Source organism: Orussus abietinus, unplaced genomic scaffold (assembly GCF_000612105.2).
Source record: "Orussus abietinus isolate OABI.00-Male unplaced genomic scaffold, Oabi_2.0 scaffold12, whole genome shotgun sequence".
NCBI lineage: Eukaryota > Metazoa > Arthropoda > Insecta > Hymenoptera > Orussidae > Orussus > Orussus abietinus.
In genome coordinates, this window is record NW_019395990.1 from 451,836 (window position 1) to 475,287 (window position 23,452).

At 55.0% G+C, this 23,452-nt stretch overlaps 1 protein-coding gene across 1 annotated transcript in view; it reads left to right on the top strand.

Annotated features, from left to right (window-relative positions):
- Positions 1–251: 251 nt before the first annotated feature.
- LOC105698806 (lachesin) overlaps positions 252–23,452 on the top strand; it is a 44,304-nt gene continuing 21,103 nt past the window's right edge. The window contains exon 1 of the mRNA XM_012423377.1: positions 252–351. Within this exon, the coding sequence (XP_012278800.1) occupies positions 252–351 (100 nt within the window). The remainder of the gene's footprint in view (positions 352–23,452) is intronic.

Here is a 23,452-nt window from a genome sequence, read left to right on the forward strand (position 1 = left end):
GATTGTCCGAGGACGGCCCGAGCATTCCGAGCACCCCGCCGGGGTTTTGGCGGATTTTTTTTCCCCGGGGTAGCCGATAACCGGGCCCGGGTCCCCTCGCGGAAACGCGGAGGATCCTTCGGGTTTCTAGTGAAATCTCGCCCCTTTGCCTCCTCCCCTAGGGACGACCGAAACGCGTGGCTAAGAGACCTCGAACTGACGAGACTTTTTCCCCGTTGGCTGGTTCCAGGACCTACTATGGAAGAGTAAGGATGATCGACGCGAAGCTGTGCCAGATAGTCCTGGTGCTGGTCGGCGGGACGCATTTCCTGCGTGCGGATCCCTCGGCCTCCCCCACCGCCAGAGGTGCCGGTAAGTTCGCAATCTTGACCAAAGTTATCCGAGTGGACCGAGAGCTGCCGAGCCGCGGAACTGCATATAAACTGTGCGGAAACTACAGAAATTCCCCGCTTCCGCCCTAAATACCGGGGGTGGTCGCGATCCGGACCAGTGCGCCCATCTTGCGGATCCTCGAGTATCCACCCCTCGTCGAATTTCCGGGAGACTCGCGCGCGCCGCGGATCATCCTCCAGGATTTCCTCGAAGAAATTTCTCCGGCACGACTGACTCCCGGAAGGGAAAGACGTGGGCCGCGGAATTAATTCGCGAGGGCCCACACGGCTTACCGAGGACACCCCCGGGGGGCTATTTCGGCGATAAATTCCCCGACAAGTAAGCCGCCCTTAAGCCCTGTTTAGCTAAACCGTAAACCGGCTAAAGTTACCGGGGTTCGGTCGGAGCTAATCTCGGCCCTTAACCGCGGGGCGGTATCTTTTACATGTTGCAAATTCGAGGAGATGCGCCCGTTCTTTCCTCCCCCTGGGGGTCCCGGGTGGTCCTGGGGGGTCCCCGGGATCAGGGGCGAGGATAAAGAGTCGAGGCGTGCGAGGAAAGGGGGAGAAGAAAATGACGCGACGGGTTCGGGGGATGAAAAAATGACGCGGAGGAGGACGGAGCGAGGCGTCCCGCCCTGGGTGCGAGAGAGAGGCGACGTCGTTAGACCCCGGTACTCGTCCTGTCCATCGTTTCGCGACAGCGGTTCATCCGTCCCATCCACGAGCCCTCGTCGTCCCCCCATCACCCGTCCCATTGTCTGCCACCGGGGCCGCCCCGACGCCCCGTCACATCTAGGCGAGGGGTCCCGTGTTACAATTATGACGCGTCGAAGATCGATACCACAGTATCCCGGTTTAATGGGACGCCCATCCCTGGGCCGGGAAAGGGCGACGAAACGCTTTTCCATCCCCACCACCCCCAGGACCGATTTTCCTTTTTTTCCCCATTTTTTCCCCACCTCGTTTCCACCCCCCGGGAACGAAACTGGCATTTTCGCGCCGACTTTGACTCTCCCCATCGGAGGATCTTCCGCCGTCTCGGTCCATCGAGACGATCGCGGTTCCCGGATGATCGCGCCAGGAACCGTTTATCCGGTAATCGAGTAAGGCAGGGTGGCGTTAACTCCTATTATCGTGTCACGACACGGCTCTCGGGTGTCGAGATAAAAGTTCTCGCACCTAACGGCCCGGCGGGTTTGCGAACGCGGCGGGAAACGCGCTGCGGAATGCCCCACTCGTAATGGTAACGGGCTATTATTTTACCACCCGGGACCGAGATAAGTGCCGTTTACATACGGGGGCGTTATGCTCGCCAACGGAATTTCCCGCGGGATCAGCACCCACGGGGAAGTCGAGATTTAAGGAGGGCGCCCCCCTTTCCTTGGCCCAATTATTTCGTCGCGCGTGATACCTCCGATATCTCCTGTAAAGTCCTCCTGTCACTCATGCGAATGTTTTCTCCCGTACTTTTGAGGGGTCGCGGAAAATTTAACCCTCTCGATAGCGGATATCAGGGTCCGGTCGGGATCCGCTCTCAGCGCGCAGAGGATGAGGCCCTAGGAGGGAACCTCGGAAAGGCAGGGCCGAGGCCCTCGGAAAATGACAGAGCGGAGGTCTCTCCGTCAAGTCGGGGAACTTCGTGACGAGTACGCACCCCGGTAGGTATTTAGACAGCTACAGGGCCCGCTACTCGCCCCAGCCAGCGGGTAACTCCGTAGACGTTAATTAGGGGTGCTTTACCGCGAGATTCGACGTTAAGTGAAACGTTCTGCGTCACCGACACCATTTAGCCGGGGCGTTTAGTCGCTCCTGACACCAGGACTTAGTCACCTTCCCCAAAATTCAGGGCATTCCGAAAATTCTCCCGGGAGGACCTCCCAGAATTCCGGGCAAACCGTCTCGTAAATCCGCTCGATACCGCTCGATACTCGACCGCGTCTGCCCATCCGCAGGGCCGTTATCGCGACTCCTCGGGGAGTTATTTCAATTTTTCCCCCGGGGAAACGCATTTAAACTGCAAACACACCGCAGTGCTTCCCGAAAGCTCCCGGAAAGCTTGCCGAAAGCTCCCGGCACTCGGCGGGGGCTTTGCCCCGTGATTTATTGGCGCTTTCCCGAGACCGCGCGAGATGAGCTTAAAACGTCGCCGGTTCGACGTTCCCTCGTCCTGGGACGAGCCGACGGTCTGACGAATTGCCGCAAGAACTACCCCGAGGGGGCGGGGTGGGAGGAAAAAAGCGCAAGCGATGAAGTCAAGAGGACGGGAGAATTTAATGACAGCGTCAACGGCGACGCGTCTCGCCGGCCTCGAGCACCCTGGAGGCCCCCGGGAGGCGCCACTTTGCCCTCTTCCCTTGGTCGCCCTAATCGAACGCTTAGAAGAAATTTTCTGGAATTTTCCGAGCTTCGGACCCGGACCGCGGACATTTTTCCACGGTCCGGGATCCGCGTTCGAACGGGTGCGGGGGATTTAACGCGGAGCGGTCGAGTGCCCTTCGATATTCGTTTCCACCCCTTTGCTGGCGCAGGGGGTTGGTCGATTGTTTAACGGGGTTTATCGCGATCTCGTGCGATGCGCTTTACACGGGCTCGCGAGGTGAATCTCGCTTTTGAATGAGCGCATTAATTTCACGGTAGGCTCCGGATATCATGAGCACCCTCCATCCCCCGGCGCTCTCCTCCCTCCCCTATTAGGATAATCAAACGTTTACCCCAGTTATTCCGCCCCATCGATTCGTTATAATCCCGTCGGGTCTCCCCCGTGCCCCCTCGACGTTCTTACCAGGTGAATTATGCCGCGACGCGGCTTTTCGTCCGCGCCTCCGTGAAATGGGGAAAAAGGAAAAATGGAAAACCGGGGAAAGATAACTCGGAACGAGCCCCTGGACGGGGGAGATTTCTGAAAAGCAGGGGGAGAGGGAGAATTCTTTCTTTTTTTTTTCCGCGGCGTTTCCGTAAGCCCCCCTGATAGTTTACGAGATTAAATTCCCGCGAAAGAAAGGGAAGAAAAAAGCCGCAGCTGATAATGGTCAACATAAAGATGAGGCCTTTTCGGGGAGGGGTCGGATGAAAACCCAAGGGATTTACCCGGGAATCCAGTTCCCCCGGGAGGGGAACCGTCCGTTGTTACGGCTGTCCGAAAATTCTTACGAGCTCCATTAACGACCGACTCTTTCGGGCCGGCGTTCGTTAATGCCGGGAAAGTCAGGGAAATGGGAACGGAAGGGCACAAAGGAGCCGGCTAGATCGAACGCGCCGGAAAGTTTAGGGTCTAATTTCCCTGTCGGGTGTCCTTCGACGATTCCGAGGCCGAGGATTAGTCCCCGGGGAATAATTCCAGCTTTCATGAGCAGGCTTCCTATTTCGGGCTGTAACTGCGCGGGAAATTGGCCGGCCGGTCCCACCCCCGCGGTGGGAAACCTCGGCGCAGGAAGGGAAAATTTCCGTCTGCGATTACGTCCTCTCGAACGAAAAAAAAAAAAAAGCCCTTTTCGGGACGACCCGCCAATGGTTGGCCGTCCGACGCGGAATTACGGCCCGCCACGGGAAGCCCACCCCCGCGTTTGTCAAATTTCGAAACGAGCGCGGAATTAACCCCATTTTTCCCATTTCACCGGCCCCTCTACTTATCCCGAGGAGCGCCGATGCGATTTCCTCCCTCTCGCCGGACGGATTCCGTCACCGGCCGGATAGCGGAAAACGGCTGGGATAAAAAATTCGCGCATCCCCTTTCGGCACCGGGTGCGACGTCGCGGCTCTTTTTCCCTCCCTCGAAGGTACGGAAGAAATCGCGAGGGGTCCGTAAAAGAAACCAACAACGGCCATATGCGAGGTCGTTTGCTTTTTCCTCGACCTACCCCGTAGACGGGGGTGCAATGGACCCGACCGGGCTGGTTCCTTCTACGAACGATCGATTCGCTCTGCGCTCTCGACATAAAGTCTCCGATGTCGCTCTCGCACATTGCCCGGGATATCCCGACCCTCGGGCGCGGACGTCGCCGCGGAATTGCGGCGATAACGCAACGGCCGAGCGCGTCTTTGAGCGTCGCGTTACGATTACGCACTCCGGGATATCCCGAGCGGAGTAAACGATCGCTTCGACTTTCCCCCTAAACGGGATTACGTCGACCCCTCGCCCACCCTAGACCTTGCGGAATAGAAATAAACCGCTACGGGGTGAGTTCGTGAAATCCGCACGGGACGTCTTCCTCGAAGGGTCCGAGCGAGTCTCTCGGCGGGATGGATCGGGGGAGGAAAAAGGGGGATAAAATTGCTAAGCGGTCGGAAGGTGGATTTAATGAAAACGCGGCCGAGCGGAATACCCGCGGAATTCCTAGGAAAATGCATTCCCACGCCGCCCCACATGGCCGCGGTCCGAAATTCGGGTGGAATTGGTTCCCGTGGGAATGCCCAGCTGGGATTCGTCGATAGGACTTCGCTTGGTCCAGGCTGCGTTCCTCTCCCAGTCTCGCGGGAGAGAAAAGAAGAGAAAAAATCAAGAAGAAGGAGGAAAAACGTGGAAAAATCGCCGACTTCCGCGGAGGCGCGTCTTTCGCGCGGCGGTACGACGACTCGAATCGATCGGCCGTTTAACCAACTACGTAATCCGCGGCTTGCCAACTTCGGGACCGCGTAATTCGGAAAGTTTTAATTAGTACTTCTTTGCCGGGAGAGCGGACGGCGCAAAGTATAAGGATCACGCGTCCCCGAGCACGGAGAGCCTCCCTTCGCGGGGGGTCGAACCTTCCGAACGGGACACGTATCGAACGAGTCCCGGGACAGCTTCGACGCACAGAAACAGGAGAAGTAGACAGAAGGAAAATCGCAATTTCGCGATTTCCCGATATAACAATTTCACAATCTCGCGATCTCACGATCCCGCCAAAGCCCGGCCGCACCGGAGAAGCGGTCGAATAACAAGCGGAAAAAGGAGGCGCGTGAGCTACTTCGAGGGGGCATTCGGGACAGAGAAGAGGAAAAAGGAGCCGGAATCGTTGCTTCCCTCGAGCTGATTTATCAGCCTCCCCCCCGGAGGGCCAGAGACGTCCGCATAAATTACGCCCGAAGGAAAGGGTTGAATCCAGGCCAGAGGAAGCCGCGAGACGCTGGACCTTCCGCGATTTTTTTTTCTTTTTTTTTTTCACACCCCCTGGATCCCGAAATTCGGGAGAGTCAAAATCAATTCGTAGCTCGCATCGGACCGGAAGAGCGATCGAGGGTCTTCGGCGATAATCGCTCCCCCTATCGGGCCGCAATTCAGCGTTTATTGCGCGGCCGGGCCGCGCGCCTTTTCCGCCATTCCGTCGGGCGGAAGTTATCGTTTCATTTTATCCGCGCCGCGCCGACGTCGAATAAACATTCTCGTATCGGGGTCAGCTGGAGGCGCTCATCGCGCCGTATAATCTGGAAATGGAAGAGAGAAAAAAAAAAAGAAAGAGAAAGAAGGGTAAAAAGGATACGGGGAGGGAACAGGGCCGGCGGCGTTTTCAAAGAAAACCGCTAGGCGATACCCGAATCGATGCATAATGCACGAGAGCCGGCCCCGATAAGCTGGACGACGGTGTTATCTTTAATTTCTCCGGTGACGATTCCTCCCCTTGTACTCGGGGTAGGGGGGCACTTTCGATAATTCCCACCGGCGATCGTATTCGCACGGGGCGGGATGCGGAGGAAACTATTGATATTCCGCATTGTACCCCGGAATACCGCATTGTACCCGCGCAATATGCGAGGGGAGGTCAACCGGAGGCGCTCGTCACCTCGGCGTATAATTCGGGAGGGAGGAGGGTAACGGGGGGCGGATGTCAAAGAAAAGTTGGGTGGCAATATCCGTGTCGGGGGGGAGGCGAACTCGGTGATAAATAGAAGGAGAAAGAGGTGGAGGAGAAAGGAGTGACCGCCGCAACTCGCTCGCGCCCTCCGCACCGGGAGGGAAATAAGGGCGCTATGTTTTTCATTTTTTTTTCCCTGTCCCCACCCCCGTTTTCTCTTCCCTCTCGCGGAAAACTCACCCCATTCGGGCCGCAGAAAAAAATCCCGGCGAGCGACTTTGCATCCGAGATCGCGCATGTTTAAAGTCGAGGGCCTGGAGGGCCGCCACCGGAACCGTCGCCGAAACCCCTAGAGAACAGATCGATTGAGGAGCATCGAACAACTTCGGGAATTCAATTAGCCGATAAGCCCGCAAAAGTCGGGCCGAAAAGCCAGGCCGGTGTTGAGTCTCTCGGCCGAGGAAGTCCGCTTTAAGTACACGGTCGCCTTTCCGGACCCTTTGCAACCCTCCGCCCCCGGGGCTGCGTCTTGTCTCTCTGCCCCAATTTCTGCCCCCGTCTTGATTAACGGGTAGTCGTTACGTGGACACCTCCTCAGGGTCTCTCTCGAGACCTCGACCTCCTCCGAAAACGTCCATCGAAGCCCGCCTTCCCTCTCAGAAAGGGAAAAAAAGATGAGAAGAAAAATTCGCAACCCTCTCCTCTTCAAACGTTTCATTACGTAGGCGGGCTCGTTCAATTTCGCACCTCTCCCGGGATAAAGCCTGAGCCCTCCTGTAAATGCGTTTGGTGTTCTACGAGTAAGTATTGTTGCCATTCTCGAAAAAAATCCCCCCGCCCTTTGAATGCCGTAGGCCTGGGAAAAAAAATGAAAAAAATTAGAGGGGCTCCGCGACTCTTTTAGGGATGACGATTCAACGACGCGCCGTTGTAGACGAGCCGCTTTTGTCGAAAAAGTAACTTATTCATGCAAGCCTTTTGAAACTGCACTTTAATGAATAAAGTATAGGGGAAAATGGGAGGCAGAGAGAGAGGGAGAGAAAGGTTGCGAGAGGGACGAGATATTTAGCTTTTTACGCTCGCTCCCATGGATAGTCGCGTCGCCTCCTGCTCGGAATATCTGTCCCCCCGAATTTCTCTCGTTAATGTTTATTAAATTACCCTGTTTGCGTTTCACCGGCTGCGACATTCCGCCCCCTATTTCGGGGATGATTCAAAAAGGGGTCGGCAACCGTCGCGTAGGAAAGCACCCCTCCCGATTGTCCTCGAATTTTCGAAATAATCCCGAAATATCGCGACAAGAGAAAAGGGAAAATGGCGTCGTCTCTTGCTCGGAATTTCTGTTCCCCGAATTTCTCTCGTTAATGTTTATTAAATTAGCCCGTTTCACCGGCTGCGACATTTCTCCCCCAATTTCGGGGATGATTCAAAAAGCGGTCGACAATCGTCGCGTAAAAGAGCGCCCCTCGCGATTGGTCTCAAATTGTGGAAATCGTACTTAAAAATCGCTAGAAAAAAAAATGTACATATATATGAAAATTATGTCGCCTCGTTTTCGTCGTCCACTTTCGTCTTCCTGGTTCGCGAGGCGACCGGCGAAACTATGTCGGAAAAAAAAAGTGGGATTACAGCCGGGCGCAATCAAGCCTGCATAGTAATTTCGGTTTTTACGCCCTGTCGGGCGTTTTTCTTACGGCCGAATTGCCGGTTAAAACCGGGGTTTTGTCGAGGAGTACCCGAACGAGGCTGAGCGATAAATCACTGTACTGGGTTCCTTGGGAGAGACTCGAAACGGTGCCCGGGGCCGTAAATCTCGGGGGAAGACACCCCCCGCGAACTCTCCGCTTTGAATTTGCCGAATTTTCCGAGGCGTGCGTCGTCCGAGGAATTAGGGGGGATTCCGCCGGCGGACTCGAAAAATCCGGATCGCGGATTTTCTCGGGAAGAGGGCCAATCCTTTGATATAATGTGATAAGCAACAATGCGATTCGGTAACAAGGGACGTTCAGGCATAAAACCACGACACCGTTTCTGTGATTTCCAATGATCTTCAGCTGATATCCACGTGATTAAAAATCCACGGGCACTAAAGATCGATGATCTTCAAAATGAACATCCCCTTGGAGGACGAGGCCGTTTTTCTCCTAACCGCGTTTTCCAATGAGCGTTCCGCCATATTTTATCGGGTTAGGTCTCCGAGCCGCGGGAAAGCATTTGTATGGACGTAAGTTCCAAGCGGGACTTATCCGAGGGAGGTAAAAAGTTTTATGTCCGGGGCAAATTGACCCGGGCGCAGTTGCATTGCCGTAAACGGCAGGCGATTTTTTTCTCCCCCCTGCCGCGTGCGGTCCCCCGGCGCGGGACTCCCGGCAGGGTAGGAACCGACTTTAAGGGTGCATTTCTCCTCGGGGTCCCTCTCTCTCGATTTCTCCCGGGTTCCCGGCCGATCGTTATCGCCGCACGGCACAATTTGCATGGCCGATTTTACGGGAAAGGGAAACGGAGTCGTTCGGGGAACCGCGGCGGACGAGCCGCGACTTTCCCACCCGACTCGCCCCTGGTGGCTTTATTTCCCCCTCGGAGGTCCGCGGGATCCCTTTATCGGCGCCTCGGTAGTTCCAAGGTGACGTTTTACGCAGCGAAGCAGTTTTTACCATTTTCCTCCTTTTTTTTCCCCTGCGACGCGCCGCCATTTTCGCGAGTCGGGATCCTCTGTCTCCCGGAGGCGAGACCGGCGGATCCGCCTGCGAGGCTTTGAACAAACCGAGGAGGAATTTCCGCTGGCAACTGGTGGTATTCCCCTAGGGCCCCTGGCGGCTTCGGTCGGGGCTGTGCAGGGAGTTTTCGCGGTGGCGCGAACGCATCACTCCGGGGCTTTGCGTCTCGCGAGAGGGGCGGCACTTTTTCTCTTCTTTTTTTTTTTCAACCCAGGAGAATAAATAATAATTCGGCCGATCCCTTTGGCGGGTCCCGAGGGCTCCGAGGGTAGATCCTCCACTCTGAAGTTTCGGATTAGCTCGTCAGGGATCAACGTCGGGCATAATTACGAAGACGCGTCGGAACGCCGCGCCGGAACGTCGAGCCGACGTCCACCCACGACCCTCGAATATGCGCGGATCGTCCGAATTTAAAACGAAATGTCCGGCGTTCTTCCTTCTTCTCGGGGCAAGCTTTCGGGATTTTTCATTCGACCAGGGGAACTAGAGGAGGAAAATTCCCCGAGTTTTTTCGAGCGACGCCAGGAAGCCGCCTCGAGGACGCGCCGAAGACCTTCCAAGCGTCGTTACCCTCTTCTCGAAGAGTGGTCGACGGGTTCGACACGAGACACCCTCCTAAACGCAATAAACATTTAGCTAAGTCGGCAAGTAAACACCACCTTTGCCAAAGTCTCTCGGGAAGGGCGGCAGCCCTCGGAAGGCTGACGTTTCGCGTTAGCTCGACGTCGGGAATAGTTATGAAGACGCGATGCAGCCGCGGCACGAACGTCAAACAGAATTTACATTATTGCTCTTGCAGGCATGCTTTGAGCGGGGCTCACTTACGTACTCCGGGAGAATCCGATAGGATCAAATTTACCTTAACCGCACGGAACGATGTCTCGGTATACGAGCTCGATCCGCTTATTTCCTCGTGATGAGTTCGAGCCCAGTCCTCGATATTTAAAATCGCTCCTTCGATCGTTGCACTCGTCAATAAAAAGAATCTATACGAATTAACCCCTTTCCGTGCGATTTAAGGGGATGTGAATATGGCGTCAAAGAGGTCTCGTTTATGAAACTTTTCTTCCAACTGCGTGTACCGAATCGTATCAAACTTAACAATGTGAATATGGAGGCTGTGAGGAAGATCCTGACACCCATGAAATTTCAATTTTTATTTTAAATTTATTTACAGATGAATTTGAAATTTTTTATAAAAAATGAAATTTCACGGGTTCCAGGACCTACATTGGGGCTTTCAAATTCATTCTTTTTTCGCGATAAGATCCAGTCGTTCCATTAACTCGCTGCGATAATCACGTAGAAAAAATCGATACGAATTACCCCCTTGCCATGCGATTTAATCTGGCACCGTCCTATCTTAATATTAACCATTTTCCCTTATCTTTAAATATTTACCTCAGGTCGGACTCGTAACACGGGGAGGCGTTAATTGTAGAAAAATCGTAAGAGCAGGAAACGTTCGCTCCAGGAGGTTGTCTCGTCGTAAGGGTGCATTTTAAGGGGAAGTGCAAGGTGTAAAGGAAAAGTGCGAGTAGACCTTCAGGCCGGACATAAAACGGGCGAAACGTCCGGGCGGGATAAGGTGTAACGAAGTTTCCCACTCTTAACCCCCGTAGTGCCGGTTTCATCCCCCGGAATCGATCCGCGTGGAGGGGACGCGGTTGAGGGAGGGAGGGAGGTCATCGAATTTTTCACACATGCAATTTTCCCCGGAGAGGAGAGGACGCACTTCCTGGGAACGATACACTCTCGCCCGCCGCGGAATCTATTCGACTTCTCTCCTATATACGGCCGCGCGATGTTCCGCCCGGAGAATGGATAGCGTCGCCCGGCGCGAAATTGCGCCTTTTTTTTCCCCCTTTTTTCTTCTATTCCCTCCCCAATTGAAAATCGAAATAAAGGGGAATAAAAAGTCGGGAAATGCGGCGGAAGGAGACGGGGCCGCGATATAACAACGCGCGGTCGAAATTGCGCGTGGGAGGAAGTCAAAGGAAGATTGCGCCCGCGGTCTCCGAGTTTCCCCGAGACTAGAGGATGCTACTTTATCAGAGAAAGAGAGAGGTAGAGTGGGGTGGGTGGGGGGCAAATATGTAGCCGATAACCTAGTTATCAGGGCCGCGGTGTACAAGTGGCCGGACTTCCTCGGGTCGGCGTATCGACGGTGAAAAATCGGCGCCCCCCCGCGAAGTTTGGTCGGGGCCCCCGATAGTCGCTGAAATATTCCACGTCGAGGTCGACCTATCCCCGGGCCGGACCCGGAAGAAGCCCCGAGAAACTCGTTGGCAAACTGGCAACCGATCGAGCGGGTCATTAAAAATGACCCCGGATTACTCAGGGTGACGTCGATTTCCTCGGTAGCGTCGAAAGCATCGCGAGACCCCCCGCGAGGATCGGCCCCAACGAGACGGGTCGAGGTCCCTATCTCTCTCCGGAAGTAAATCCCGCTCTCTGTCCCCTCCCTGAGGATCGCATGCCAAGAAAATCCCCCGGAAGAGAGGACCACCCCCTAATATATATTCCGTCCCATTCCGGCGCTAATCGTTTTCATTCGGGCCGGAAACCCCGGGCGGGGAAATCGATCGGCTCGACGTTTAAACGAGATTGATTTGCACCCAATCAGATTTTCCCCGGTGCATCGAAGTAGCGCGGAAACCGCCCCCTTTAATCGCGACCCACCCCCCGCGAGGAGCGGCGAATGCAAATTCGCCGGGGTATATTTTTATTTATTTTTTTTTATTCGATGCGGATAGAGGGAAACAATTGCCGTGGCCGGTAATTTTTCCGACCCAGATGCGTATTTCCATTCCGGCCGATAGAGTCCGTAAACGAAGTTGAGCGAGGAATTAGATTCCCCTTTCGGTATGTATAAGAGCGCGCGCCACTGCGAGTAAACGGATTAAAATCCGATAGATTTTTGTTAATCTCTCTCTTTTTTTCTTTTAATTTCATCTTGTGACCTGACAGGGGAAAAATCATTAAATATGTTTGGACCGTACAAAGGGGGAAATCTCGATGGAGGGTGCGCTTGCGGGTCCTGGACCCGTGATTTATGAACGCCGGGTAAATTAACGTACTAGACCGGTGAATCGCACTTTCCGAGGCTCGAGCATGGGAAGGTAGAAATTAAAATCTAATAAACATTGTCATATATTGACAGGGGACTCGGGCAGACTCGTCCCGCCCAAGTTTGCACAACCCCCCGCGTTTCATTCCATCCGAAAATGTCTGGAAATGAAACCAAGCGGCATTAAATCGGGGCCCCGTCTCTCCGTCGCATCCGTGTCTGGTGCACCGGAGCAAAGTGGATGGTGCACCGGAGTACCCGCCCCCTGTCTTCGGTGTACATCCTGCTTTAAACGAATCGTCGATGTGGACCTGCCCACGGGGTGCAGGTGAGAAGAGGGGTTTTTTCCGCCGACGGATTCCCCTTCGCCGCTCCGGTTTCGTTCCGTCGAGCAGACCGCGTCTATCCATTCGCGTGTCTGCAGGCTAGTTTATTATTCATTGGGATTGCATCCCCGGCGCGGATAAACGGTGCATTGTTTATGCATTAGCCACTCCCGGGGCCCGGGTCCCCGATCTCTCGGCTCGCAAAACTCTACCCCGTAGGAGCGTTTCCGCTCTTTCTCGCGTTTCCGCCGCGGGGATCCCTCATTTGCCGGGGCACTCCAAGAGGAATCGCGCCGAATTTGCGACTCCGTGTTCGGGGACCCTCGGGAAAACCAAGGGCCGCGTTTCTCCCGGAAAAATCGCACGAAAGTAAGTTTCAGAGACTTCTATTCGGAGATTAATCCGAGTCGACGAGTTCGACGTCTCCGGCTCTCCGTTTACTCGCCGCGTCCTTCTCCCTCCCATTAGAGAGCCGACAAACGAAAAGAGACCAACCGTTTGTTTTTCCCTCCCGGGGACACCCCATAAGGCACACAATTCACCCTGGGTGCTTTAATTAATTCCGAAAAAGCCTGGGACCGGAAGTCGTCCGCGACGCCTCGCGAGCTGGGATTTCTCATTCCTTCCGCCGAGAGGAAAAATTTCCGTTCGATTTTTACGCGGCCGGTCGAGATCATTTTTCTTACCCCAACGAGGGCAAGACACCGTTCGATTTTTACGCGACCGGTCGAAATTATTTACCCTTTATCCTTGTGATCATGATGTCGTTCGATTTTTACGCGATCAGTCGGAATAATGTCCCCTCTCCCCGAGGGCAAGACATCGTTCGATTTTGACGGCGATCGATCGAAATGATCAAAGCCGACGCGTTCGATTCGGGCGTAAAGGTCGCGCGCTCCGGGCGACGCTTTGCCGGCGATTTAGTCGACCGGGCTTGAATTGACTTACTTTATGAACACGCTCTCTCTCGTGTCCGACATTATTTCGCAACGTCACTCGCACGTCGGCCGCAAACGTACCATGAATAATGACGCGTCTCCGCACTGCCGTTCCGGCACGCGCGAGCACGCGCTTATGAATCGCGCGCGCATATCGCCCGAAATTGATAGAATGGGTAATCAATCTGCCTGGCGACCGGCGAACCGTGTACGAAATGTGGCAAACGTCGTTCCCGAGCCGGAGAAAAAAAAAACTGCCGTCCTGGTTTTCGCGATTCCCCGCAGCGGAGGGGAAACAAAAAATGGGAATCGAGATCGAGGCCGTTTAACGGGCGTTTCGCGGGGAATTAACGAGCGGCGGTATCGCGTGACGGAGATACCGCGGGATCGGCCCTTATCACTCGGGGGTTTAATTTTCCAAATTAAACGCTAACTTGGCGCGGCCCTCCTTTTGCGATTCTCGTTGGTTTCCCTGATTAGCGCGATATTGCACCCCCGAGACGGTGCCTTGCGAGCTACGCTTAACCCCCCTCCACCCCTGCCCGTGAACGCGGTTAATGTGCAAGGAAATCGTGTCTGGGAATACCGACGCCGCTATTATCCTAGCGAAACTTGCGATTCGACATATGCCTACCAAAGGACGCACCGTGACAGCCGTTTCGACATCTTACACGTGTTATGTGCTACGTTGCTAAGGACGCCACGCGGTCGGCAATCATCGGCCGGAGTCGGGGACACTCGGGATCGCGGCCGTCCCAAGATGGCCGCCGATCGGAATCACCGCGCGTCGGAAACGTTTCTTTATCGGAATCTGAACGGCGTGAAGCCCCGCAAACCGCGGAATTAATCTCCAGGTTTAATGGACCCCACGGGGTTTTATTAATTTCGAATGATTTTAACGGCCCCGCGCTATAGACGGCGCTAATTGTCTAGTAGCCCCGGGAAGTTTATGGGGAGCCATTTTAATTAGGTCGGGCGGCGTGGACGTTCGATTTTCAAAATGGAAACACCCTCTCTCGCGCTCCTATCGAACGTTGCAGATGATACTTGATCCGTTCCATTAATACCGGGGAGGGTTAATAACCGCGTATTTGCAGTTTTATACGGCTCGGATGTCGAGGGGAGTAATTTCTCGAAAAAAGGGGGGAGTCTCGGGAAGAGAGGAGCGCGTCGAGAGGGCGGAAGAGGGCCCGATTAGCGGGCGCGATAACGAGTCGATCGAGAAAAGTGACGCCGAGGCCAACGATCCCCTCGAAACCTTTTCTCACTTGAAAGGGACGCCGAAAGGGCTCGAGAGTGAACTTGGCGACGAGGGGAATTCCGGGTTTTCGGGATATTTAAAGGGGAGACGCTCCTTCGGGCCGAGGCGAAGCCTGAGAGAGGGTGGCTTTCCTCTAAACTGGTTTAACCCAATTCGATTTGCCGGGGGGTGGCGGTAACTCGTTTATTTCGCTAAATGACGGGATCGGGGGGGGTCAGATTTTGCGGGGAAAAATCCGATGGATCGACCGGACGTCGAGGAAGTTAACCCTCCCCCGGGTTTTCGAAATGCGTGCGTGCTCCCGACGTTGAAGGAGACGAACGAGTCGAGGGTAGACGCAATTAAATCCGCCTTGCCGACCGGCGGAATCGACTTTTCCCCGGAAACGTCGGCCTCCTACATATTTCTTCCGATTCCCTCCCTTTTTTCACCCAGGGCGAACCGCGTCGGGGGTGAAATTAATACCTCGACCGATTCGTGATTCCATCGATGCGGAATTTCTGATCGGAAAAGGTTCGCTCTTCTCTCGCGTGCCGTTTGTCCGCACGAAATTGCGATTTCGCCCCTAAAGCCAATCCGGGGGGGCATGCAAATTCGATAAAATCTCCATGGAAGACTCGTTCTCTGGGATTAACGGCCAAGTGACGAGAGCATCTTGTTACGAGGGAGGCGCGCTCTTTTTATCGCGGGATAAACGTCCGGGCAATGCGCGCCCTGCGATTTTTCACACGGCCCCGGGAGTGCATTAACTGCGTTCGCTCCCATCCAAATGACGTTTATTAAATTTCGAAGCGTTCGCGTTTTTCACCCGGGACGCCGCGTCGCCCGGTATCGCCGCGTTGCGGAAAAACTGCAACCCCGTCGCCTGGCCGATTCAAGGATTCCGTTTGGGAGAAAAAATCCAGAAAAACCTGAAAAAGGCAAAAAGGATGCGAAAGTCCCATCGACTAGGACGGATCGAACTCCCCGGGACGAAATCTCCTTTTTGGGGGTAGTTTCCAAATTGACGTTCGGTACATCTGGAGGTTCCGGGAGATTGCGAAAAACCGCCTTTTTTGGCGTGCCGTCTATCGTTTCGCCAAGAGTCGCCTGATTGGGGCTGAGTTCCTCGACGCCGAGGTTTCTCCCCGAGGGGTAGTCCTCTGCCTCGAAATTTGCATCCCTAGGCGCGCGACATACGGGAAAATGGCGCCGATGTTTGGCCTCCCTTTAAACGACGGAACGTCTTCCGCGACGGAAAGTGCAAAACACTCGAGCCGGGGGTGGAAGTGACGCGCTTTGGGCCGGCGTCGGTTTCGCGAGGGTGACGTTACAGAAATGTCGGGGGGCGAAAATTAATTCCGCCAGCGGGGGTGGCGTGTCGTAATACGGCATACCGCGCCCGGTAAAATACGTACACGTAGTACGCACCGACCGGTATATAACGCGACCCCCTCCTCTCTGTACCCTCTATAGAATAATACAGCGCGGCTCGCGATGCGGACGCGCACTCACACGCCGCTCGCCTTTGTGGTCGCGTCGTCTCTCCCTGTATCCAACGACCGACGTCGGTCGTGGCAACGCTTCCAATCTTCCACCGACAAGCTACAACCCCTTTCCGTCGCTGGACAGCCCCAATTGCGCCCCGAATGGCCCGTACCCGCGACACGTGAATTATGGCGAATGTTTATCCACCCTCGCAAGCCCGCCCGAGCCAGGATCGAAACCGTCGCCACCCTCGTCGATCGATCCAGCGATCGATCGAATCCACCCATCGTCGGATGCTCCGAAATACCGGGATAAGAATTAAAAAAAAAAATTTTCTTTCTTTCTATCTTTCATTTTTATAAATTGACCTCGAGGTTAATTACCTCGACGGAGGGATTTGAATTTGATTTAGAAACGCGGATGGGAGGGCGGGATTTTAAAAATGAGGCCGATGAATGCCGCCACCCTCGTCGATCTCCAGATCGAGTCCAGCCGTCATCCGATGCATCGATATCCGGAGTGGTGATAAGAATTTGTAGATTTTACTTTCTTTCTTCTGTTTCATTTTGATAAACCGTCCTCGCGGTTAATTTCCTCGGTGGAGAGGCTCCCACGTGGAGGCGCGACCGAATTACAAAAAGGGGAGAGCGAGGTCGGGCGGGATATTAAAAATGAGATCGAAACCGGAGCAACGGCGAGGTCTATTTGTAGCAACGTAGCATCTATTGTCTCCGGATGGTTAGTTCGTGGCCGAGGGAATCCGCTAATCCCGGTACAAAGGGAGCCGGCGGTTTAATCATAGGCGGCTTTGATGTACTACCTCCTAGGCGTATCCGAACCTTACCCCCCGAGCCTCCGCATCGCGGTATCCCGTGATTTCCTCGCTTTTGGATCCCCGGGTTAACGATTCCGATGATTCGTGCCGGGCCCGATTATCGGTCGGATCCGCTTCCGGGTCTTATCTGACTCCTCCCTTCCTTTCGGGGTCGCTTGTCCCCTTTGTTCCCGAGTCGCCCTCCGAGGGCGGAAATTGCGTGACGCGCGGCTGGGAGAAAAAATCCCCGACGTCTCTTAGGAGATTTCCTGCCGGCGTCTTATTTTTTCCGAGTAGTAGAGTAGAGCAGTTTTTTTTTTCCCAGGGTTTCCTCCAGGAGGGTCCAACCTCGTGGCTCCCTCCTTAAAATTAATCGGTCGCGAACGATTGGCCCAGGGCCACGGAAACGGTCGGGGGTTTTCAGACTCCCTTTTTGCGGCTCCCCCTGGAGTAGGGGGCTTTTGCGGTCTCCCTGGAATCCCTTCCCAGGGGACGCGGCGATGCACTTTCCCGGTCCCGTGGGACACGTAGAGGAAAAGTTGCCCGCCGCGGCGGTGACACCCGAATCGCGAGGAGCGGACGAGAAAAAGGCCGGTCGCGTTTCCGCGGTCCGGCCACGGGAACTTGCCGGATGGGACAAGGATTTTTAATTAACGCGCACTGCATCGGCTTCGAGGACACGCGATACCCCGGCGAGGACGGGAAAAAGCAAAGTCCTTATTACCCGCTCCCTCGGAAAAGCCGGACCCGGGAAATGCTGGGTCCCCTGAAAGGCGGGAAAAGGGAACCGCGACGAGAGAATAAAAATAGCTGCTCGACTCAAAGAAACCTGCTACAACGAAATCCTGCTATCCAATACGTCCAAAGAAATGTCACCGAAGTTAAACAAAATTCCTTTAAATCTACGAGATGATTTTTCTTCCCAACGACGTAATCGTCTCTTGCAACTTGATACACTCCGAGGAAGAAAATTCATTGAAACGGGGGAAATATTTTGTTAATCCAAAGCGTAAGTATTTAACTCGAACGAATTTAAATGAATTGTCGTCATTCCGAAGAAACATTACATTGAATTTATTGAGGTTCAGTCGGCGTCAGATATTTATTCCGTGAATGAAGAAAATCATTGTTTAGTTCCGTGACATTTTTTTTTTTCTCACGATATGATTCAGACAACAGTATATATGTCAACGATATATATATAGGTTTCGGTCAACTAATCTTTACTCTCGGTGCGTGTCTTTTACTTTTTACTGGCTTTTTATCAAGGAGTCCGAAATCCGAGGTAAGACCCCGTGGAGTAACGGGCGATCTCCCGGCATCCTGGGGGAGATAACGTCGCGCCCTCCCTTAAGGCGGAATACATGAAGCGTGATGTCGCTTAAACGAGGGAAGGACCGCCTCGCAACGATATGGCGGTCATCCGGTGTCACCCGGTGGCTTCCCATCGGTATTCCCCTCGACGACCTCGCGACTCCGACCTGGCCTCGCCTCCGGAATACTAATTATCCACGCGGACGACGTCCCCGAGTCCTACAGGACCCTCCAGGACCCTCCGGGTCGTCCTGGACTCGAGACGTCGCGAGGTGGACGCGCCGAACGCAGTTAGGCGCGTCCACCTCGCAGGGAATTGCCTTCCGAGTCTGCGGAATCTCTCCGCAATTCCTCGATCTCGCCGTTTTCCTCCACCTCGACGCGGCTCGTTAAGGCGTCTGGAAAATCCCGCAATTTTCCGCAATTCGACCCGCTCCTCCGCGATTGAGCGTGGAGTCACTTTTCCGGAGGAAAGTCCGGACTCTCGACCGCACGGTAATTTCGGTGGCGTTCCGGTTCCTGTCGCGAAACGCCGAAAACGGATGGCGACAACGGCCCGGCGACATCTTGCGTCGTTGACGCGCCTGCTGCGCCACTTAATGGCTTAATGGCTGAATTATACACCGCAGCGGGGATCCCTGATACCCGATACCAATTTGCTCCACGTAGACACGGTATTTTCATAAATCAACTATGAGATCCACACACCGGCGCCGCGTCCCTTTTCCGGAAAAAGTGCGGAGCGCTTGTTAAAAAAGACCCACCCGCTCGAACGTCCACCGCGACACGGGCGTCGCGTGTAAATGCGACATCGCGAGGACGTGCTCATGGGAGTCTATGTATTTGGCGCGAGACTCTAGCGGAAGGGAAGAGCCTCGGGAAAAATGAGAGGGAAAGAAAAAAATGCGAACCGCGGTTTAACTCAAACGAAATGCCAGGGATATTTGCTCGGCCGATCCGTCTTTTGCACCGGAGTCGTCACGAGGCCGATAAACCTTGATAAACCTCGATAAACCCCGATAAACCCTGATAAATCGTCCTGCCCTCCGTATTTCGCTGAAATCAAGGAGTGGTCGTAACGAGCGACCAATAGTCGATACCAGCCGCGACCGCGTTGCGCTCTTTGCCGGGACCGCAGCGATTCCGCGTCTCCCCTCGCGGTAATCAAGTTCTCTCTGTTTCTCCCCGCCTTTGCCTCGGTCAACCCGGGTCGGCGTTCCTTTCCTTCCGCGAGGGTTTTTAGGAGCATGAAAATCGCGCAGATGAGAACTCCCCGAGTTCGACGGGACCGATAGGGAGACAAAGGCGCATAAAGGGCGGGAGAGGGGCTGCGAGAAAAACGCGCAATACTCGCCGCATTCGCGACGGGATCGAGACAAAGTCCTCCTCCAGAGGAAAGAATATCAGAGGGAAACGAGGAGCGACTTTGCGGTTCGGCTCGCGAGGTCGTTTGACGGATCCGGCGAAGCCGGGTGGAGTTCGGACGGACGAGGGGCGACGGCGACGCCGCATCGACCGGCCACTCCGACGCCGTGCACGGCTATCGCCGGGTACCCGGAAAAGGCGGAAGAGGCTCCTATTCACCGATCCCGCGTGCCCCGAATCGAATATCCCGAGAAGCCCCGCGACGCCTCGAGTTTCTCTCCCAATTCCGACGCCAGCGGGGGTGCCACGACGCCGCGGCCGAACGACGCGTCGAGATTGACCTCGGAAAATCCTCCCTTTACCTCGATTTATCGCCGCATTCGTCGTTATTCTCCAAAGCCTCCAATTACCCACGCAATGCGGCATCCCCGAGGACCTCGTTAAGGCGGCGCGAAAGTGGCGTCAAAGGGTCGTGAATCTTTCCTCCGACCTGAGGGTACCGGATCGTTTTTTTTTTTTTTTCTTTAAGGCGCTAACACATCTAAACGCGACCGCATACGGGGCAAGAACGAGCATACAAATGTGGACGAGCAATCGAAGCGTGGCAAATTCTCTCTGGTTGATTCGGCATACGACTCGAGGCAGGACGAATGACATCTACAAAATTGCCTGGATTTTCACTTAAAAAAGAAAAAAATTTATTTACGGACACGAAAGAATGTTTTATAATGAAATCTCATGATTGTCGCGACCTTCCTTGGTGTCTCTATATTCATGTGGCAAAGTTTGAAAGGGCTCGGTACGCGTGGTTTGGAGAAATGTGTCGCAAAGGATCGAGTTGCCACTTTCGTCCCGCCTTAAACCTGGAAAACGGAGGAACAGTGTCCGAGGTGAGACGCGTCGGAGGGTTGAAAAAACATGAGGACGGATTCTGGGCCGGTGGAGTGTCGAGCTCGCGCAGACGCGGGACGCGGGGCGGGGGCCGGCGGAAGTCGCCATTGTTCTTGTCAACGCCGTCCGAAGAAAGTTCCGGACGTCGTCGGCGCGGTAGTTTGCGAACGCTGCGGGACGATTGTGCGGCCGTGGGTGTTTATCAAACCTGTCCCCCTTTTGAAAAGGAGACACACGCGAGACACCCGCTCGACTCGGTGTATCGGGGCGGGCGCGTTCCGCCCCGCCGAGACAAAAGCGGAAGGGCTGAATCGGCCGGGGTCGGCACCGCGGCAATTCCGCGCGGCGAGCGGAGAGAGCCACGAGGACGCGCGCGGCCGGCGGAGGGCCGCGCGTAATCGCATAATGCCGCGTTCCGGTGGAGGGCCGAGGAAATAAAAGGGAGGAGGCGGGAAAAACCCGCGTTCCAAGGGGCGCCATTCGCGATGCCTCGCGTAAATAGACGGCGCGTCTCCCCCGCGACCATTTCCCGCCGAGTCGAGCGATCGCCCTCGAGAGAGAAAGATCTCCGTCCTTTCCGCACTTTCCGCGTTTCCGCGACGCTCGCCGGACCGAGTGCACTCCTCGCGGTTTCGGGAGCCGGAAATCCCGTGTCCTCGCAAATTCCCAATTCCTCGTGCTCGCGGAGCCGCGAGAATCCCAGGGCTCCGCACTTTGTGGAATTAAAATGATCCCCCGGCAGGAGCGATTTGGCGCGATGCGCGACAGTAATTCGGGGGATTTTAATGACTCCCTTGTACGCGGAGCCGCCATTGTTCTCGGCGGCGCCCCGAAGGAGACCCGGCCGCGGAGGGATGATTGCGCGCCTGTTTATCAGGCTCCCCCCTTTTGATAGAGCATGCAAAAACGACGAAGCGAGACGCCATCCCCGTTCTCTACGTCCTCGAGATCGTTCGGGCGTGTACTTGGCGCGCGGCGCGCCGCGCCAAGTACACTCGCCGGATGTCGCCCGAGAGGATTTCGGGTACCGACAAAGGGAGGCAGCTTAAGCGACGAGAGGGACCGTCACTTCGCGGGATTAAAATCGGGCTATTCGGTAATTCGAGGGTTTGGACCTATCCGAGTAAAAGTAAAAAAATGAGATATGGTGGAAGGGGCGCCCCCGTCGTTTGGCGGAAACAAAAGCGACAGGCGATTTTGTCGCGAGTGCACGCGCGAGCACGAGTGCAGCCATTCTTTAATCATACTCTCGATGCTTTCCGCCGAGCCCGGGGTGCGCCAAGGAGGGGCCTTCGTGCTAAACGCTTTCATCTCCGCGGATCCGGCTCTTCCCCTCCCTTCCTCCCCGGGGCCCGTCTTTGCCGGGGCGAAGGACGCCGCGAGGTGCCGCGCGGAAACTCTCGATACGACGCTAAATGAAGTCCTTTGTATGGACGCGGATTGCGTTCCGAAGACGGCCGTCTCTTGGGCGGCACGTCGAGTTTTACGCCCCGGAGGTTCGCGCGACGCCGATAGATGGCGCGTTAAGACGGCCCCGAGCGCCGCCATTAAAGGCCCCCGGAGACGGCACCTCGCGTTTTTACAACGAGATTCGCCGCCTCCGGGACGTTTCCCCGCGAAATGGATTCGCGGAGGTTATTACGGGATGAGGAAGGGAGGGACTCGGGGCATTTTGTCCTCCCCTGGCGAGATTTTACGGGTCGGAAGGACCGAACTGGGGGGCCGAGGTCGACGGCCGCCATATTGGAATCGACGACGCGCGCAGGGAGAGCGAGACCCGTGGAGAGGGATTTATTTCTACGAGGACGCCTCGTATCGCGTCGGGTGTTATAAGAAACGGGCAACCTGGCAAATTATGCCGCGCTCTTGTTTCCTCCGGCGGAATATAAAACTCCCTGTCGTCATCGCCGTGCTTTATGGCGACGCGTCGTGCGTCTCGAGGGCGAAGGCGGAGGCGCGCTCTTCCGAGGGTCGCCGTTAAGACCGCGAAGGGACGTCAAGTGCAGAGCCGGAAACCGTTGGAATTGCAAAAGAGTGGCGGAAAGTTCGAGGGCGCCTTCCGAGACCTCGGGGAATTATTATTAACTGTTTCATGAAGCCGTTGGCTAATTAACAGCGAGCCGGGCGACTCGTCTCGGTTTACCGCGCCCGAATCCGTAAAAAGGCGACCTAACCTCAAAGCGAGCCGCGACCATTCCGCTTTCTTCTTGGCACCGACTTTGCCACGATGTCAATCGACCGGGGGCTCGCGATTTACCTCTCGCGATTAACGCGGGGAGACTAATTCGAGGCCGCGATTCCGCGCCGGCACTCCGCCGCGTAAAAGCAAACTCTCCGCACGCGGGCTCGAAGGAATAGGTGCACCGACCCGCGGTGCAAACACATCGCGCGCCGCTCTAATTGAAGCCGGATCGCGCGGTTGGGTTTTCCCCGATATTAATTCGGTTTCCAGAGGCTAATCGCGCGTTTCATTTCGCGGCTCTTTGATGGATCATTGCCGCGCTGTCACGCCCTGGCATAAAGCCCGCGCGATCCGGAATCGTTGCCGCTTCCGTCGCGTTTAACGGCGCCATTTTCGACGACGACCACCTTAAAGTCGGAAGGTATTCCACTTCCCTTGAAATTAATTCCTCGTCGTGATTTAGGAATTATTTCTCTACCTTCCGCTTGCTACTTTCACGGTTTTTTATTTTTTAACCGAGAACCGCCAGGAAGGGTATAAAAGATATATAACAAAAATAGTTTATAAAAAATGAAGTTTCGCGAGTTTCAGGACCTACCTTAGGGTCTCCATATTCACGGATTAAAGTATGAAACGATTTGAGACACCCACCTCGTAGAAAAGTTTTGTGAACGATTGAGCTTTCGGGTGCCGCTTTCACATCCCCTTAAGATTGCGACTTTAACCGGCCGAATTTCGGGCTCGTTAATCCGAAGAATGGGGCTGCCGATTCCCTTCGTTATATCGTCCATTTTCCCGGCGCGTTATCGCTTCCCTCGTTTTAATTGAAGGTTTTGTTTAGACCGACAATGGCGGCGAACGACAATGGAGACTTCGGCGACGAGGACTCGGTCTCGGCTTTGTGGAGCGGGAAGGAAGCGAGAGGGCTTCGTTTTCTCGGGCGGATCGAGAAACCGCGAAAG